Raw genomic sequence first — 19,615 nt, 5'->3', positions numbered from 1 at the left:
GATCTACGAGGTCCTGAACCAGCTCCTTCCTGAGCTGGAGAGCCTGGAGGGCAAGCCCCTGTGCACGCTGCGGGGCCGCTGGCAGGCGCAGGGGGGCACCTGCCGCCCTTTCCGTGGGGAATTCGTGTAGGTTGGGGTGCAGGGGGGTCCCCTGCTGCTTTCTCCTGGTGGGGCAAGAAAAAGACTGTTTTCCCAAAACCTGGGGTGTGGGGAGGAGGGGCAAGCCCCAAAACTGCCTTAGAATGGGAGAATTTCTGGGGTTCTTTTGGACGCAATAAAATACTGTAAATTAAAAATCAACACTTTCAGGCAGGTGCTTGATTGTGAGCGGGGAGTGATTTGAAAAGTGACTCTGAAAGGCTGGGATGCCATTGTCTGGATTTGGTGGATGCATGGAATCATGCCGGGTTCTTCAAGACCATCCTCACTTTCTCCCTAAACCAGTGCAGCATATGCACACTACATATATATTTATATACACACGTAAATAGATATGCACATATATATGGACAGATATACAAATATACGTACACACACATATATGCATACATATATATAAATATATACACATATGGGGTTATATATTTAGGCCCCCATGTGTGCATATGTATGTATATCTGGAGCTATAACACTTGTAGCCTGGATTAGAACTCGCAGAGATCCCTGTCACTGCAGACCTGGGTATTTTTAAGATTTGAGCATCTTTGTTGGTTCTTCCCAACTTTTTTAGTTGTAGATGTGGCTGGGGAAAGGCAGCCATGGCACGAGGTTTGGGGTCCCTGCTGCCTCCCAGACCTGCCTTTTTCAGTGCCAAGGTGAATGCTGAGGAGGTTTAACTGTTCAGCAAAGAGCAGACTTAAAAGTATAATTAACGTGATTTGTAATTAATTTTTTTTAAGGAAAAGAGAAAGGGAAGAGTGAAAAATAAAGTTAATCAAAATAATGCAAATGAGGGCTCCAGTGCCCCCCTTCCCTCACAGCAGGGGGAAAGGAGCCTGGCAGCCAAGGGGGAGATGGAGAAGTCACTGATACAGGCAGGAGCCTGGATGGAGGGATGATAAAATAGGATGGGAAGCACAAAAGCAGGAGCACATGCTCCATCTCTCCTAGCAGCTGCTTTCATCTGCTGCCAGTGGGAGGCACAGGCAGCAGAAATTCAAAGGTGAAGGGTGGAAAGAAAAATAACATTTTTAAATAGCGGGGGATGCTTTTTTCTAAACCTTGGGATAGTTCCCGCCATGGCTGTGAGAGCCCCAGTTCACAAGGGGTCCCTTGTTTTTTTGACTTAACCACACTTTTTTTTTTTTTTGTTGTTTTGTTTAATGCAGAAGTACCTGCCTGAATATTTTGTCCCCCACCAGGTATTTCAGTGCTTGGATAATTTGCTGCTGATGTGGTAGGACAGTTGATTTAGCAATATGCAAGAGACTGTGATGACATTTTTTCCTCCTCTTTTTCTTTTTAATGGAGAACATGCTTTCCATCTTTGCAGAGCCACAGCACATCTCCATTTTTTCTGCCTTGCTGAAGAAATTACCTGCAGGCTCCTTTGCTATCAGCCAGGCTGCAGACTCAGCTCCTGCTCCCAGCAGCAACACTTGGAAGTCCTGCCTAATAGCCCTGACTTAATTAGGCAGGGTTTTTAATTGCTTAGGAAATCCCAGCCCCTTTAATCTTGGTAATGAAGGCTGGAGCTTTGTGTCAGCTGGACCTGGGGGCTCAAAGGCTTCTTTCCACTTTCCCACCATCCTAACAAGCGATTTCCAACATGGGGTAAAAGCAATTGCCTGAAAAAAAAATGCCTTGGAGACGGGAATGTGTTTGAACGTGAAAAAATCAACCATGGTGTATTTATTTCTTCTTTTCCCCAGGCTGGGAGGCAGAAACCTAGCTCCCTTTCCCAGATAAGTCAAACCTGGCTCTGAATGGGTTTCAGAGGGGTTTGCTCCAGCTGAAGCAATCAGTGCAAGGCTGGGAGAAGCCATGGGAAGTCCCAGTGTGGGGGAATGGCTAGGAGATGGGGCACAGCATCCTCAAAGGTGTGCTGGGTGACCTGGTCCACATCAATTCTCCTATCCTGGTTGATGCTGTAAATTGATTTTCTGCAAATTTGGGTCACGGTTTCAGTTTTTCTCATTGCTCTTACCAGCCATATTTGCACCATCGAGCTCTGCTGAGATACTTGGCCATACATATCCATCCTGACCTACAAGACTTTCCTACCCTCAGCATCCTCTGTAGGCTCAGCACCTCCCTCCGAGCTATGGCTTTGCCACTCACCAGTAGCAAAAGGCGCGTGGGGTCACTGGGAATGCCAGGGCTGTGCTTGCCCCAGCTCTGTCACTCAGCCCTGCCTGCTGAAACGGCACCTCCAAGGAAAAGATCCACAGTTCTGAAAGTGCTCAGCTAGCGACAAAGCAAATGGGGGGATATATCTCATATATAGAGAGAATATAGAGTAATTATAGTGTATATTATATTTTATTATATACAATATATAATAATATATATTATAATAATAGTTATATACTATATATAATATGCTATACAATATATAGCATATATTGTGTATCTATTATAGATTTGTGTATATTATATCTAACAGAATTATACAATATAAAATACACATTCTATAATTATTCTATATAATAGAATGTATTTATATTAAATATAACACACATATGCATTCTATATAATATATAGAATATAAAGATATATTTAAAAACCAGCTATTAATAAGATAGGGTTAATGAGCTGATCTCCAGCCTCATTGGGGTATATTCCCTGCCAGATGCAGCATTTTGACCCAGGGAGGCATCAGCAAGGGGGTCTGCAGACAAAAATACTTACAAAAAAGAAACTCAAAGGGTGTTTTCATATTTAAAAGAAAAATGCTATTTTCCATTGGCTGGATGTGCTAGCTGACCTTTTCACTGGAAATCGCTTAGCGTGAGGTTCAAGGAGTGAAACAAACCTTTATTTTTTTCACCTCTTTGTTACTCCTGACTGCTGTTTACCTTGTTTTTTCAGACCCTCAGCTTTGCTCAGCTGAGGAAAGCCCATGGAAGAAGTGCTCATTGATTGATTTTAATGAAAACTGGTTTTCTGCAGGTTTCTTATTCTTTTTCTGTCTGCAATTTTTCTTTTTGATTAACTGCATTATACTGTTTGGTTGGTTGGTTGTTTTTTCCCCTCTGCTCTTCCCACCTTCTTGTTCAGGGCTTTGAGTACAGGAATACAGCCTAGGGGTCTGAAGTTATTTTAGGTCAGATAAGCGAATATTTAAATCCCAGCTTGCAGTCCTAAAGGATTGATTTCAGAGCAGTAAACATTGATGCCTGGCTCCTTTTCTGCTATACTGGCCTGATGGTATAGTATCCATCCATATAGCAGATGGTATAACATCTCAGTGTTCATCCTGAGTCTACATCTTGTTCCCATGGGAGGACACAGGGCATCACCAGCAAATGCTCTGACCACACAATCCAAGTCTTGGAAAGCAAATGCAGGGACTGTGAGAACGAAGACCTTAGGCCCACTGTAGGAGAGGATCAAGTTCGAGACCATCTTAAGGACCTGAACGTGCACAAGTCCATGGGACCTGATGAAATCCATCCACGGGTCCTGAAGGAGCTGGCGAATGAAGTTGCTAAACCACTGTCCATCATATTCGAAGAATCCTGGCAGTCAGGTGAAGTTCCCGATGACTGGAAGAAGGGTAATATAACCCCATTTTCAAGATGGGGAAGGTGGAAGACCCAGGGAACTACAGACCAGTCAGCCTCACCTCTGTGCCTGGCAAAATCTTGGAACAGTTTCTCCTGGAAAACATGCTAAGGCACATGAAAAACAACGAGGTGGTTGGTGACAGCCAACATGGCTTCACTAAGGGGAAATCCTGCCTGACCAATTTGGTGGCCTTCTATGATGGAGCCACGGAACTGATGGACAGCGGCAGAGCAGTGGACGTCATCTACCTGGACTTGTGCAAAGCGTTCGACACTGTCCCACATGACATCCTTGTCTCTAAATTGGAGAGACATCAATTTGATAGATGGACCACTTGGTGGATAAAAAACTGGCTCGATGGCCACACGCAAAGAGTTGTGGTAAATGGCTCGATGTCCAGTTGGAAACCTGTAACGAGTGGTGTCCCTCAGGGATTGGTGTTGGGACCGGTCCTGTTCAACATCTTTGTCAGCGACATGGACAGTGGGATTGAGTGCACCCTCAGCAAGTTTGCCGACGACACCAAGCTGTGTGGTTCGGTTGATACGCTGGAGGGAAAGGATGCCATCCAGAGGGACCTTGACATGCTTGTGAGGTGGGCCGATGCCAAGCTTATGAAGTTTAACCAAGCCAAGTGTAAGGTCCTACACCTGGGTGGGGGCAATCCCAGGCACTGCTACAGGCTGGGCAGAGAAGAGATTCAGAGCAGCCCTGCAGAAAAGGACTTGGGGGTGTTGGTTGACGAGAAGCTTAACATGAGCCGGCAGTGTGCGCTTGCAGCCCAGAAAGCCAACCGTATCCTGGGCTGCATCAAAAGAAGCGTGACCAGCAGGTCGAAGGAGGTGATCCTGCCCCTCTACTCTGCTCTTGTGAGACCTCACTTGGAGTACTGTGTACAGTTCTGGTGTCCTCAACATAAAAAGGACATGGAGCTGTTGGAGCGAGTCCAGAGGAGGGCCACGAGGATGATAAGAGGGCTGGAGCACCTCCCGTATGAAGACAGGCTGAGAGAGTTGGGGCTGTTCAGCCTGGAGAAGAGAAGGCTGCGTGGTGACCTCATAGCAGCCTTCCAGTATCTGAAGGGGGTCTACAAGGATGCTGGGGAGGGACTCTTCCTTAGGGACTGTAGTGGTAGGACAAGGGGTAATGGCTTCAAACTTAAACAGGGGAAGTTTAGACTAGATATAAAGAAGAAGTTCTTTACAGTGAGGGTGGTGAAGCACTGGAATGGGTTGCCCAGGGAGGTTGTGGATGCTCCATCCCTGGCGGTGTTCAAGGCCAGGTTGGACAGAGGCTTGAGCCACGTGGTTTAGGGCAAGGTGTCCCTGCCCATGGCAGGGGAGTTGGAACTAGATGATCTTAAGGTCCTTTCCAACCCTTACGATTCTATGATTCTATGATTCTATCCCTACAGCTCTGGGTATCATCACCCATTTTTGGAACTTTGCTTTGTTTACAAGTCCTTTTTCCCGAACCCTGCAGGCTCCTGGGAAAAAGGGAAAGAGCTGGCTCTGCAGCCACAGGAGCCAGCATCCTGACTTTAGGGATGTGATGTCTGGGCTGCCTGAGGGTGCAGAGCTGGGCTCCATGGGCTCTGAGTTACAGCAGGGCAAAGGGAGAAGTCAACACCCCCAAAATCACCTGGTATCCCACCGTTGCACCTATGTTTGTACACACAGTCTGGGGTGGGTCATGGAAACTCTTAATGTCATGCAAAATAACAAACTCACCCCTTACTCTGCTTATGGAAAAAGTTATTCATGGCTTTGAAAATGGTCTTTGTGGCAAGAGCCCTGATGCAGCTTGAAAGAGATGAGATGTGGGGCTAGAGTATTTTGAACAGGGGCCCCCAGCTGCCTTAATAAATAGTGCTAGCTGGCCTTTTACCTGTGCCAGAGAAAATGCATATATTTTATATACGTATTGCTGTAGGAGCGAATTTAAAGGCTGCCATGCTACCAGAGCCTTGCCCAAGTGCACTAGGCTGGACCAGATGATTTTCCCAGAGAAATCAGGGCACTGCCTTCCTATCAGTGCCTCACTCCCCACAGGGCTGGAACCTGTAGCTTTAGGGCATTTGTACTGAGAGAGGGCAAATTGTCTTCAGGTGGGACCTGTCTTACACCCCTCCCCAGGAGCTGGAACCCAAACCTGGGGGCACCAGAAGTCCCCCAACTTCTGTTTGCAGAGCAGTGAGGTTTGTATTTCTCCCGTGCTGCTCAGGAAACCTTGAGCACAGAGCGAAGGAGGGATGCCTGCTCCTGTGCTCCAAAATACCCTGGATCGTCATCAAAGAGGTTTTTTGGCCAGTTTGGGAGTTCAGCTCCATTGTCGTAAAAGCAGTGAGTGATTTTATTGCTTCTTTTCTGTTCTTTCTGGCTGCAACATCTGGGTAACGTGGCAACGGTGATTTTTGTAGCTGTGCTCTGCTACTGGCTAATGAGATTACTTTTAAGATGGATGAGCTTGTAGTTAATGCTTCTATTTGCCTTCCTGTCCCTAAGGGTTTGGTGTATGCTGATATACCTTTTCCAGGTTTTTCTATGCAGTAGATGTGCTGCATGTGCTCTTTTCTCATAGCAGAGGTCATATATAAGGGTATAGTTAAAAAACCCACCTATGTATAATGACATGATTAACCTGTAACCATTGGTAGTGCTAAGTGGTATTCACTATCTATACAGGGATAAAAGTCGTCTTTTAAATCTCTGTTAAAACATATTTTAATAAAAATATTTATTAAAAAGATAGAGGAAAACTCCTTTGGAACTGAATAAAAATACCGTGACTTGATCTGTGGAAAGTTCAGGGTCAAAAGCTGCCTTGTAAGTGGAGGTACACCCTAATTCCTTGCACGTACGAGGGCATCGCTGCTATGCAACTATGTATGAAAGTACAGATGTGCCTTCTCACTGCTCAGCCTTTGTGTTTGAATGAAGCTTGTTTGTTGGGAGTAATACTTCAGTGGAGAGTTACACCATGTTCATCCATGTGTACCCTTAGATCAGCTGTCTCCCTCCAGAGAAAGCAAAGCTTTCTGCCAGAATCTATTTTCTGGCAGAATAATATATACAATAAACGTGCAATAAATAAATACTTAAATCCACTGCATGGGTGTGAAAAGGTGGCAAAAGACCACATCCCAACTTTATTGTTCCCCCATGAAACTCTTCCTCAATAAGTTAGCCTGTGGGAACCCTTTTATTTTGTTAAGATTATCACTAGACTTATTTTTCTTTTTTACTCAAAATTTGCAAAAATACAGCTGTTCGCAGCCAGATTCTCCCGTTCTGCATCTTTGCATCAGATGAGGGCCCTGACAAAGGGACCCCTCTTTGAGCTTAACAGAGGTAAAAGGAACAGGGCTCTTCATATCTTAGCCAGGGTTTCCCCTCCCCCCTTATGGGTGAGCAGAAATCCTTGGAAGCTTAAATTCACGTGTCTTTATGGTTTTTCATACATTGAAAAGGGAAAATACACGAAGGAGCCAATATTCCACTGGCACGTGGGACTGCAAGGGGAAACCTGCTGCAGCCCCAGCTAAATCAATGCAAGTATCAGGGGCTTCAGGGCTATGTTTAAAAAGAAAAACAACAAACCAACCACTTTTTCCCTATTTTCTGCACCCAGCTATGGCAGCTCTGCTTAATATAAAATGTCAAATGTACCCAAGTCCCACAGACATCAGCTTTTCAAGTACCAACTTGGGAGTATCCCTTAACCATCAATGAAAATAAAGTATGTTTTGGGGCTTGGGGTGATAAATTCTCTACTTACTGAAACAGGGAGGGTGAACGGGAAGAGACTGAGCTCAGGGGAGCTGTCAGCAGGCTGGGCTGAAAGCGGTGCTGGGGAGGCATGTGCTGGCACGGGGCCACTGCAAATGGCTCTGACATAATGGCTCTTAAAATAATAATAATAATAATAATTTCCATGTTTTTCTTCCTATGATGTACCTCTCTAGCAGAAACCCCGATGAAACCGTTGGACCTCTGCAAAGAGAGTGCATCTGTGTTTCATTTTATAGCTGAAGAATAGTAATTAAGATGCTTTTGCAGAGCCAGGGCTTGGAAAACTAAAAATAAAATCCATATAGGCACAATACTAGACCTCCGAGTACCATAAACTTTCCTTTCCCCGTTATTGCCTTCTCAGTCTCATCAGACCCCTGAGCACAGCTCGTGTCAGGGCCAAGCCCCATCATTTCGGGGAGTGGAGTGGCAGATATGGGGTGTGCTGCAGTGGCTGGACTAAATCACAGGTTGAAAGGTCCAGAAATGGCGGATTTTTGGCTAAATCCAGAGGAGCAGTGCAAACTCTTATCCTGCATAGAGGGAAAATCATCCCTGTGGCCAGCAAGGGGAGGTTTTCTGAAGGCATTGGGAGCATCCTGCAAAGCATCAGGGTTGGTTCTTTTCTTGCAGTGAAGTGTGCACAAAACGTTGTCCCAGGCGTGAATTTGACTTTCCTCCTTTCTTTCTTCACATTTGACCCGAGAATATTGGAGGAAAAAACCCACAAAACGAACCTGTTTTCTGGCTGTCTACCACCCAGGGTGCTTCTGGTCCCATGCCACCTGAAAAATTAAATTTTCCCCTGCTCAAGCTGAAAGTGCTAAAAGAGGAATGGGGCTCAATGAGAGTCACTCCAAAGCACTCGCTGGCTGGCAGGGGTCATGCTGGAATGATAAACTGATGGCCACATGAATGAGCGAGGCGCCTGGGACAGGGAAATGCTCAGTAGCTAGCTTGAAGAGGCAAGAAGAAAAAAAAGAGAAAGATTTGGGTTTTACCAACACCAGTAAGCTTAATTTTAGCAGGAGGATGATTAAAAATTAATAAAATGGTCAATGTGTAGAGAGGAGAAGGTGCGTCTGCAGGGATGCTGGGTAAGGTTAACCTAGTTTGTGTTGGGCCTTGATGGGAAAAATCCTGTTGTAAATAAAGGGAAGGGCTGGGGATGCCAAGATAGCAGGCAGGGATGGGTGTCTCCCAGCAGCCAGCCCCATGGTGCGGGTTTGCACTTTGGCAGGGACAGCTCGTGACCTGCACTGAGCCCCAGAGACAAAGTAATGCTGGTGGGATGCAGGTGATGCTGCCGTCAGCATCGTGTCCCCCAGGCGGTAGGCGGTCTGAGCCGTGGCTGGCATGAGAGGCTTTAACAGTCATCTAGGTCCCAAGGATATGGTATATGTGTTTCTCTTGGATGCCGCAGCGATCAGGCGGCTTTAAGCCTCTGTGTAGGCACAGTGTTTTTGGGAAGGAGTGGTTAAATAGGTTTCCGCCTGTCACAGTGGGGAGCCCCTCACCCAGGCGTCTGGGCTGGCTGGGCGGCTGGCTTATTTAAACCGAGGTGGTGCTGACGCCTGAACTCCTCTGCGGTCCCGCTGACCTGGAGTTCAACATCTGCTGCAGTGGGCCCAGTGTTGCGTTACATTGGAAAACAAGTTTTTTTTGGGGTTTATTTTTGCTTTCCTATCATCAGACCCAGCCGTGCTGGCATAGCTTTCCCACAAACTTGCAGCATGGTTCCTAGAAGGAGAACAACTTTTTCCCTCCTCTTTCCAAGCCTTCACTGCTGACAGTAGGGCTGGAAGCTGTCCAAGACTGTCAGTATAAATCTCACTGACCTTGTTTCACCATCCCTTAACTTGCAGTTCAGCATCTCCCATCAGCCAGGCCCAGCGTCGACTTCCACTTTCTGGCTCATTTATTCCTTTTCAGCTTTATGGTTTCATTTCCCCAAGCTTGCCTGTTAATCCCTGGGTGGCCAGGAGGCTAAAGTGGGGGGGACTCACAGACCCTAAAAACCTCCCGGTGAGGTTGCCAAGGCAATATCTTGCAGGAATTTGGAGATGCAGCTGTAACTGAATGCTTTGCTAGGGAGATGTGCTTTAGGGATGAGCCTCATCCTGGCTTGCCGGAGAAGCAATGCTCAGAGGCGCAGCACGGTTGTAGTTAGGTGGGATGGGGGAAAATGCTTCCCCTTCAGATTAGTCTGGGTGCAGTCTCTGATCTTAGCAAATGCTGCCTGGTTGCCATCAGGAGGACATGTGATGCAGTAGGGTTTGGGCTCCATCCCTATCTGGTGCAGGGTGTCTATCTGTATGGGAACTTGTTGCTCCACAGAGGGTTCTTGCTGTCATCCTTCATGCATTATCCCCATCTTCCTGTGATAATTTGATGTCATTTGCTGACCAGCTGCTTCCAGGGTTCATTGACCGCAGGGGAATGGCCTCACACCATGTTCTCGTGGGATGCTGGCCCTAAACTGAGAAAGCAAAGAGGCTACAGACATGGGCTGCTGAGTGGCCAGTGATGAGAAAGAGGGTAGGACCTTGCCCTACAGGAACTTCACTGTGGTTTCCCATCCCAGTTGTCCAGTCACTCTGGAAACCCAGCTGTCCTTTGTGGTCTTGGAAAAGGGCATTGAGAGCTCGAGTCCTCCCAGATATCCACAGCATCATGGCTACTTGCTTCTGAGGTGCTAAAGCCCATACAAAGAACTTGGTTTTCCAGTTTGCAGTGAAGTCTCAACTTAAACAATTGTGATGGTGCCAAACATGTCTGGGGCCTTGTAGGAAAACTTTGCAGTCGGCTGCCATTGTTGTTTGGCTTTGTAATAGCACCCAGCATCTTTGGGATGTTAGCAGGAGGAGTTTGGTGGCAATTGCATATTTGCATTAGTAATTTCCCTGAGCAAAGCTTGTGGCTCTGAGTTCGTGCATGGGTATTGTGGGTGCTGTGTGCAAGGGACCCAAGGGGTGTGCGAGGCAGATGGGCACGGCTTGTGCTTTGCGCTTCTGAAGGAAAAGCCCAGAAGCCTTTAAGTCGTATCCCCAAACCTTTGTGGAGGATTAGGACAGCTAATTGGATTTTATCCAGGGTGCACCATGAGTTCGGGCATTGCAGATAGCGAAAGCACTGGCCTGAATAGGGAGAGGTCAGAGAAGATCAGAGAAGACTGTGGAGGAGCACGACAGCTATCTTTGTGTAGGGAAGGAGTAGTAGGAAAGGCAAGAAAACCCAAGTAAATGGCACAAAAATTCCTTAGTGTAAGTAGCTGCAAGAAATATTCAGATTAAACAGGAGGAAAAACTTTCTAAAATAAGAAAAGCAAGACACAGAAAAGAAAAAAATGTCCTGGGGGCTTGCGGAGGCTCCCTCCATCTTTGGAGGTCTTAAAACACAGATTAGGGAGAGATCTGCCAGGAACAACCCTGCCTCCGGGCAGCCGGAGACCAGATGATGTGCCTGTCAGCTCTCTGCCTCCAAAAGCAGGGCTTGTGCTTCCCCTCCTTTTCTCCTGGATGAGCATGGCATCTCTGTGACCGTCCCTGGTGGCCTTCTAGCAGCACTCCTAAAAATCCCCCCAGAAAGAGATGAAATCCTGGAAAAGGTTGTCTTTCCCTGCTTCGGCTGGGAGGTGCTTTAGAGAGGAGGAGAAAGACGTTCACGGGGGCTTTTCTCTCCCAAGAGTGAGGCTCCCCTTATGCCACTGGTGCTGCAGCAGTGTCTATTTCTGGTTTAATCTCATGGCAGCTCTGCGTGTCTGAGGGATGAGGTCATGCTCACTCACCCACAGCCTGCTGGCGCTTTTGCTTTGGTCCCTCTAGTTTGGGGAGTGGAGAGGGCGTGTGGGATTGCATTCCCTGGGTCCCTGCACTGTGGGGTTTTGGATGTCTCCCTGACCACCAAGCACTGCCTCAGATTTTGCCTGTCTCTGTGCATGGATGTGTGTTGCACCTGGGATGGGGAGAGGCAGGTAGAATCCCTGGCTGCGCCCCCCTGCCTGTCTTACCTGTGCCCTCAGTGCTAGTCCATCTTTCACAGGCCTTCTGCTTTCTTCTTGTAGCTGCTTTTAAAAACACAAATGAAACCAACTGGCTGGAGAAATGCCATTTTCCTTCTTCTATCTTTTAATTTTTTCTGCCATTTTTACCACTTCTTACTAGAAATCAGCCCATTGTGAGGATGAGGCTGTTGGTTACGCAATCTGAGTGCAGCAATGGCTGGTTCATAGCCTTTTGGATTAACAACAGAAGCTTTAAATGTCTGTGAAGAAGAAATGTGGTGACTGATGGAAATACAGCCCTCACTCCTTGCTCTGGTAGATCCTGAGCTCCTGCCTTTTAAACTCATGATATTATGGGTGGAAAAGCTGGTTTAGGTAACTGGTGGAGATTGCTATGATTTATTAGACCCAATGCCGTCCCCTCCAGGAGGCTTGCATGGCTCAGCAAAATGACCAGCGCCCATAAAGACACAAAAAATAGACCAAATTAAGTATTTTTTTAATTTTATTTATATATTTTTTTTTTTTTTTTTTTTTAAGAAATCCTTCCAGCCTGATGTGAAGGTTTTCCCAGCCCTCAAATTCAGGATTAATTGCACTTAGGGGCCAATAGCCACATCTGCTGGTGGAGGGGTCACCACCCTGCGCTGAGGTCACCTGGGCTCTGGCTCTGAGACGTACCTGGCCAGGATGGGCAGGGCTTGGTCACACTGCATTTCTCCAGGATGGGCAGAGCTTGGTACCATCAGGTAAAAATCAGGCTTTGGGAATACACGCTGGAGTCTCCCAGAGGGAAAGGACTCTGATTTGCGGTTTTAAAAGGAGCAGCTGTTGTCAGCTTTCTTATCTGGAAGTTGGAAAGAAAAGCTGCTCCTCCCTGGACCTGGAGGTCACCTAATGCATGGGTAGGTGCCCGAGAAGATGTCACTGGCAAATCTCAGAGCTGAGGAGAGGAGCACTTGTTGAATCAGAAAGGAGAATTACAAAGTGTGTTATTGATGGAGGAAATGGGGTCTTGAGATAAAATAGCACTTGAAGAGGGGACAACAGGAAAAGGCTCCATTTGAACTCAAAAACGGAAAGGAAAAGGTTAAGCCTAAAGTCAAGGAGAAGGGTCTGGCAGAGTTAAAGGCCAGGAGGGGAAAGGCAAAGCTAGGAGACAAAGAGGAGAATAGAAGAGCCAAAGCAAATGGGAAGGACAGGAGGGGAAGGACAAGCAGGGAAGGGGAGAAAAGAGAAAACAGGGGGCGGAGGGGGTGGGAGTCACTGCAGGGGTTGTTCTCCTCAGCTGCAGCTGAAACGGAGTGTTGCAGGGCTTTTGGGGGGAAAGGGTGAATGCTTTGAGGAAAAGAAGCTGGAATGTCCAGGTACCTCCCCTGCTGCCTTGGCCAAGTCCCCTCTGGGTCCCCCAAAGTCGCCTCTGAGTGGCTTCTGTTCCACTTGGGGTGATGCTACAACACTGTTGTTTTATTATTATGCTCTCTGTTATTTCTTTATTATAAAAAATTCAATTGTTGCAGATCTTGATTTAGCTTTCCTAGCAAGAAATACCCCATAGTTGCCTTGCTTTTTCACTCTTCCCGTCCTCTTTTTATGCTGGGAATTGGGGAATACACTGGAAAGAACAACAGCTTTTTCTTTTTGAATGATGGTGTATTGGTAGAGATAACACAAAAATCCACTTGCAGTGGTTGATTATTTTAATATTTCATGCAAGTAAGATCAATGGCTGTGTAGGGCTGATGCCACTGTGAGGGTGACAAATGAGCATGTCAGTGTCTGGGAGCTCAAGAGATCCCTGTAGGGGTTGTCTTCTCACCATGCACAACAAGTTACAAGATTGGTACCCAAACCCATTTCTTTATTACCTTTAGAAGGTGCACACGTGGGGGGAGTTGCATGTCAGTTCATGGCCATCATTGTTCAGCCAAATTTATGCTGCTGAAGCCAATGGTTTGGTAACATCAGGGAAGCATTAATGGTCTAGAGGGACTGGATGAGTTCATGGATCTTGTGGATAGTTTGTGTCTCTGAAAAAAGGTAATTAAATGATGTTTTGTGGAGCTGTTCTTCACAAGTAAAGTATGCTCTTTATTACATGTTTCATCATAAATCTATTTAGTCATAATAAGCTTGTTCCAGCTTTAATGCTCTAATGGGTGCATATCTGCCTAAATCACCTAAAATGCTTGAAGCACAAATTCTTTTTCTATCTTTCGTGCAAAGATTCTCTTACATATCACTTCTTGTGCTTAATTATATATTGCACTAGGCAACAGAAGCATGCAAAGCCTTACATTGGGAAATAAAATCTGGTTTTCCAACTTGAAATTCTCTTTCTCTAGCTGAAGTAAGCTTATTCTTCTTTCTCTGGAGGCATCTTATGGCTTTACTAGAGGGGTTTTTGTGCTGGATTTTGATCACTGAGACCTCAGTCTCCCCTCCTCTCCCCAAAAACCCATCACAATCACCCAGCTAGAAAGCAAGGCTCTTCACCCTCATGTCCAGCTCCAGAATGATGCTCTGGCAGCACCCATTCCGTGTAATATGACTGGAGAGCGCTGAAGTACCACTTCCCTCAGCACTTCACCAGAAACGGCTGCAGCAGGACCATCTCCAAGGGGTTGCCAGTCATCACTTGTGGATCCTTCTTTTGGCACCCAGCAGCACCACCCACGTCCACAGTGAAGGTAAGCAGGGCTTTCCAAAGGTGGCTTTTCCCAAACTGTGGGTCCTCTCCTGTCACTCCCGGCCTCCCTGTGCTGCTGGGCTGGGATGAAAGCTCCAACCGAGGTCCTAGCAAGGAGATCCAAAACAATAATCCTAACAGTAGAGCTGATGTGAAGTTTGCAGCCTGGCACCCTTTCTCTGCTTGCTTTTCCCATTGCATTTTGTCTCCTGTGGCAGCTTAGATGACAAAGTCTTCAAGGCAGGGATTACCTCTTAGGACAGGCTTTGGGTTGCCCAGTGTAACCTGAACTGCCCCTGAGGCCCCAGGTAAGTTTAAGCCATGCACAACTAGCACAACTGGTATTACCGGTGCCGCAGCACACCCCCCTCCCTGGATCTGGCCTTAAATCTTGTCCAGAATTAGATTCAGAAGAAAAAAAAAAACCATAGCTAGACCCCAAAATTGCAAAGGGTACCAGAACGGATCCTCTGTGTTGGTGGAGTGAAGGTTTGGGCAAGAGATGCTGAGAGGCCCTGCTCTAAAGGGCTCCGGTGGCTGCCCATCCTCTGCCCTGTGCTTTAAGCATTCATGTAGTGGGTGTCTTCTGCAATAAAAATAAGTGATGAGGGAAGCACCTTTACCGTGGTGCTGGATATGTCGAAATTCTGTCTATTTTTTAGGGGACTACTTAATTTATTTGCCCCTTGTAAGGGCGGTAGTGAGGAGCCTGATGACATGCAGCAGTCCCAGCTGCAGAGCTTTAGTGGTACCCTTTGGAAAACCCAAGAGGTGGTCACCCTTGGAGAGCCGGCAACACAGCAACCAGAAACCAGGCGCTGGTCTCGCACAAGCGCCTTTTGCCATCGTATCTCTTCCTAAAAACAGAAGGGAGGAGTAATAAAAAAATCACCCTAGATGTTTCTAAACAGGATGTTTACCTAGACCTCATGAGGCAGCAGCAGTTTAAGTGCTGCGAGACGATTCGGCTCTCCCTGTGGAGCCCCTCTGCGCGGGATCCCGCTTCGGGGTGGGTTTGAGGAGAACCCCAACCAGGCTCCGGGGAGGGAAACGAGCAGGGCGGGTGGAGGGGGGGGCTTCAGCTCCCCCCGCGGCTCCCGGCGCGCCTCGCCTTTGTTCGGGCAGGGCTGGAGCGGGGGCCGCGGGGCGGGGAGGGACGGAGGGAGGCTGGCAAGGAGGGAGGGCTGGCGGGCCGGAGCCGGTTGCCCGAAAAGGCTTTTTTCCCCCCTTAATCTCCAAGAAAAGAAGCATCCAAACGCAACCCGAGAACTTTTTTTTTTTCCTCACATAAGAAAAAGTAAATTAAAAAAAACCCAAAAACCTCAGAAAAATGCTGTCCCCCCTAACTCCCACCCCTTCTCGCAGACCCTGCCCCCGGCCCGCCCCACGCCGCGCACGGGGGCCGCGGGCGCGCAGCGCGGCGCCGCCCGGCCCCCCCTGAGGCGGCAGCGGCGGCGGGAGCGGGAGCGCCAGCGACCCCGGCGGCGGCGGCGGCGGCGGGGGGAGGCGGGCGCCGGGCGCCGCCCGCCCCGCAGCCCGCCGGCCCCGCAGCCCGCCGCGCCGCGCCGCCGGCCCCAAATGGATTATCTGCGGCTGGTGCTGTCCTGCCTCGTCCCCCTGCACGGCTGCCTGGCCGCCGGCAGCGCCCCAGGTACGGCCCCTTCCCGGGGGAGCGGGGTGCCCGGGGGTGCGGGGTGTTTTGACAGGTGGTTCGCACCCCGGAGGATGGGGGGAAAGGAGAGAGCTGCCGCCGGCGGGGGGTTTGGTGTCAATGAGAAATTGGGGAGATGGAGGCTGAGCGAGAAATAGTTGGCGTGCCTGGCGTGCGAGGGGCACGTCAGCCCGAGTTTATTCTGCTACGTTTGACGCGCCTGGCTAAAACTACACAGCGGAGCTGCGTTCGGAGGGAAAAGCGGTGGTTGGGCTTATCGAGCTCTGGTGGGGCTTGCCAAAAGCTCCCCGAGTTGGTTGGCCACCGAAATCCCGACGCGTGAGCGGGATGCTCCATGCCCGTGGCTGAGCCCTTTCCCTCCGTTTTGCCTCCGCAGAGCTCCTCCTGTCCGGTAAACTCAGCGAGTATGGTGTGATCGTCCCATTCAGCGCGGATTGCCGGGGCCGCTTCCTCTCGCACGTGGTGTCCGGCGATGCGGCGGCGGGGATCGGCGAAGCCGCCTGTGCCCCAGCCCCACGCCCGTCCCGCCGCCGTGTCCCCCGCAGTCCCCTGGATGAGCTCCCCCAGCGCCGCGGGGCCGGTGGCCGCTTGCTGTACTTCAACGTCACGGTTTTTGGGAAGGAGCTGCACCTCCGGCTGAGGCCCAACCGGCGGCTGGTGCTGCAGGGCGCCGTGGCTGAATGGCAGGAGGATTTTGAGGTGCTTTTCCGGGAACCCCTCCAGCAGCGGTGCCTTTTTACCGGTGACATCTCCGGCATGCCTGGGGCCGCTGTGGCCATCAGCAACTGCGATGGACTGGTAAGCTCAAGAGGCCAGCGGGGCGGTTCGTGCACGCTGCCATGTTTTGGTGTGGTTTTCTCTTAAAAGGTGGATCATGGTGTCCTGAAACCTGATTTTTTGGTGATGCATTAAGTGTCTGCACCATGCGTTATCCTTTACTGTCTGGATGCTGCGGGTTCCTTTTCCCCACGTGGATTGTGGTGTAAGCAGGGCAGGGTACTACATGTGCGAGTGTTCCATCGTTCTCCTGTATGTGCAGCTGTATTTGTTTGAAGGTGTTGAAAAATTGCCTGTCCCATGCCAGAGCTGCCTCCTGCGCAGAGGTGGGCCGTGTCAGGTGCTGTTATGCCCACGGGGTCTGCCTCTGGGATGGGTACCCACGCTGCGGGTGATACTGCTTCATTGTCACTCACCCATGTTTTACTTTGGGACTGCTTCAGAAACTTTTTCGTTGTGTTTCCCTCTTCTTAAATGAGGCTGAGTGAGCTTGATCTTCTCCTGAAATCACTGTTAGCAGGCAGTCTTGCTAAAAAGATGCAAAGCATCTTGTTTTGGGAGAATCTCTTTTTTTTTCCCATTCTTTTTTTCTAATTGTTCACATGCTTAGAGCCTTTTGGCGCAGAGTTCAGCATCGGTCACTTGCTGCCACAGCGCTTTAATTACTTTAAATGGCTCTGTTACCTTCTTAGCCCTGGCGTTTGGTCTGCCTGTGGGTTTCCTACTTTTGATATGCTTGAAAAATCGCTTCTTATTTTTTATACCTTTGGCCCGTTGCCCTTCAAATTTCCTTTGTGCCAATTTAGTTCTTCTTTTAGGCGCCAGGGTTTGCTGTTTTCTCCTGGTACCACTTACATTACTCCTGGGTTGGAATAAACTTCTTATTTTGCTTTGCCATTTTTTTTTTAATATGCTTCTTTTTTGGTTGCTTTATTCTGGGAGTTCCTTAAGCCAATTTTGGCTGCTAGCACAAACAATTTGGCATTCCTTTCTTTTTATGCAGTGCCTGGTGTTACTATACAAGCAGAAATGACAGAGCAGCGCAGCTAGAAATACGTATTTCACTTACATTTAGTGTTGGTTTTTTTTTTTCCCCAACAATTTTAGCATGTAATCCACACCTTTTGAAGCAGCTTTTTTAGAATTGTCTGAGGCTGTGAATTTGCAGAAATTTCTCCATGACATGAATGGTGCTGGGGCTGGTGAATCTGGGCAGGCTTGAAAGCTTGAAAGGTATTTCCTATAGCTCCAGCAAGCAACTAGTAGTACTGCGTCTGGAATGAAGAACTGGTTTTTAAATGTGCAGGTTGCATTGCAGATATCATTTCTGTTGTCATCGTGAGCAAAGTGATGCTGGAAGTGGTTGGCAGCTGAGTCCATGTCCTGACATGGCTCGGAAGCAGTGAGGATGGTGTTAGGGGGTTTCTCTTCCCCAAAGATTTATGCAGCCATTCGTGTCTTGCCATCCATGGTACCCCCAAGCCCACTCTTTTAAGCTCAGGTAAAGAACAAGTGGCTCTTCCCCTAGGATCAGCAGCTCAAGGCGCTTGCTTCTTCTTTACCTTCATTAACCCCGATGCAGCCAGCTCTGTGGGAGCTTTGCTGCTGCTCTGCACGGTGGGATTAGCTGAGCCGTGTTGTGCTGGTGACAGGGCTTTGGTGGTTTGCAAATGCTGAGGGCTTCTGCAGGGCGGTTTTGGTGCACCCCCATTTCCAAAGCTATCCTGGGACACAGTGTTAGTATCATGGTTGCTGATGTGTTGTCTTGCAGATGTTTTATTTCTTCATGTAGAGCTCCAGCATCATCAGGAAAGAGGAAAAAAAAGTAATTTTTTTCTTCCTGCAGTGCATCTATTGCTCTGTGGCCAACAAATAAATGCCCTGGCCTCAAGCAGCAATTTCCCATCATCCGGCAAAGCACATGTGGTGATTGCAGGCTGGGGAAAGAGGTCAGAAGGACAGAACCCGAGCAGGGGTTCTGCTCCTCCTCTAGTAAAGAGGATTTTGTAATACATCCAACATAGCAGTTGGTTTCTCTCTTTCATGGGTTTTCTGGCTGGTGTAGATGGCTTTATGGTCCTCTGGCTTAAGTTAGTCGGCATCTCGTATTTGCTGGGAGTTGTGAGACCAAGAGGACCCCGAAAAAGCAGTGAAAACAGCTTGATTTAGCAAATGAAGCAAGAAACACAACCAAAACACGGTGGTAGGTGTGGATGGGATGGGAGGATAGTATTTATGACCATGCTGTACCTCCAGCATGACCCAGCAGAGAAGCAGCAGAACATCTGGGAGAGATGTACATGGTCAGGACTGTTGTTAGCATCATGCTAGATAGCGACTAACTTAAGGTGGGGAGGGTTGGCGGTAGGTAGCTTTGTTGCTCTTTGATGTGCACGTACCCTGGAATTGCAGTGGACTTTTGCTGGAAGTTATCCACAAGCTTCAAAAGGGGATTGCAGCTTTTGCATCCCAGTATAGCGTGTGTGGGAGGCGCAGGACCGCACTTGGCTGCTCTTTTCTGGTCAGAGGAAGTGCTCTGGGATGCTGTGGATGAAGGCTGTGTACACAAAGAGATTACGCTGTGTATAAACGGAGACTGAGATTATAAATAATGAGGGGAAAAAAGAAACAGTTCTTGAAAAAGAGAGTACGCATTAAATCTTTCCTAAATCCATATTTAGCCATGTAAGTGAGCTGATTTTTTTTTCAGAGATGCCAAACCCATGGCACCTTCCCCAGCTGTTACTTGCTGCAGGCGTCCACGCGTGGAAGTCCAGCCTTTTTTTTTGCAAGGGTGTCTCATACCAGAGTGGGAAGATGCTGTCATCCATAATGTAATTTCAAAGCTGATCTAAGCCACCAAATTCCTAACTGGTAAAGTAGTATTAGGCAGAAATCTTCCCCAGCAGACTCATCTCACTGCAGTGAAGGTACCCCATCTTTCCAGCTTTAGT

General features: G+C 48.3%; 2 protein-coding genes across 4 annotated transcripts in view; both read left to right on the top strand.

The window, feature by feature from the left end:
* The window catches only part of LOC115608758 (A disintegrin and metalloproteinase with thrombospondin motifs 14-like), a 15,362-nt gene extending 15,232 nt beyond the window's left edge, over positions 1-130 (top strand). The window contains exon 6 of the mRNA XM_030488079.1: positions 11-130. Within this exon, the coding sequence (XP_030343939.1) occupies positions 11-130 (120 nt within the window). The remainder of the gene's footprint in view (positions 1-10) is intronic.
* A 15,485-nt stretch (positions 131-15,615) lies between these two features.
* ADAMTS14 (ADAM metallopeptidase with thrombospondin type 1 motif 14) overlaps positions 15,616-19,615 on the top strand; it is a 36,686-nt gene continuing 32,686 nt past the window's right edge. For 2 of the 3 annotated variants that reach the window (XM_030487667.2, XM_030487665.2), the window contains exons 1-2: positions 15,616-15,863; positions 16,261-16,682. In XM_030487667.2, the coding sequence (XP_030343527.1) occupies positions 15,791-15,863; positions 16,261-16,682 (495 nt within the window). In that variant the 5' untranslated portion in view covers positions 15,616-15,790. The remainder of the gene's footprint in view (positions 15,864-16,260; positions 16,683-19,615) is intronic. The other variant, XM_030487666.1, reaches the window with a different exon arrangement.

The sequence above is a fragment of the Strigops habroptila genome, chromosome 5, assembly GCF_004027225.2.
Source record: "Strigops habroptila isolate Jane chromosome 5, bStrHab1.2.pri, whole genome shotgun sequence".
NCBI lineage: Eukaryota > Metazoa > Chordata > Aves > Psittaciformes > Psittacidae > Strigops > Strigops habroptila.
The sequence above is the reverse complement of the archived record's forward strand: the minus strand, read 5'-3'. Positions and strand labels throughout refer to the sequence as shown.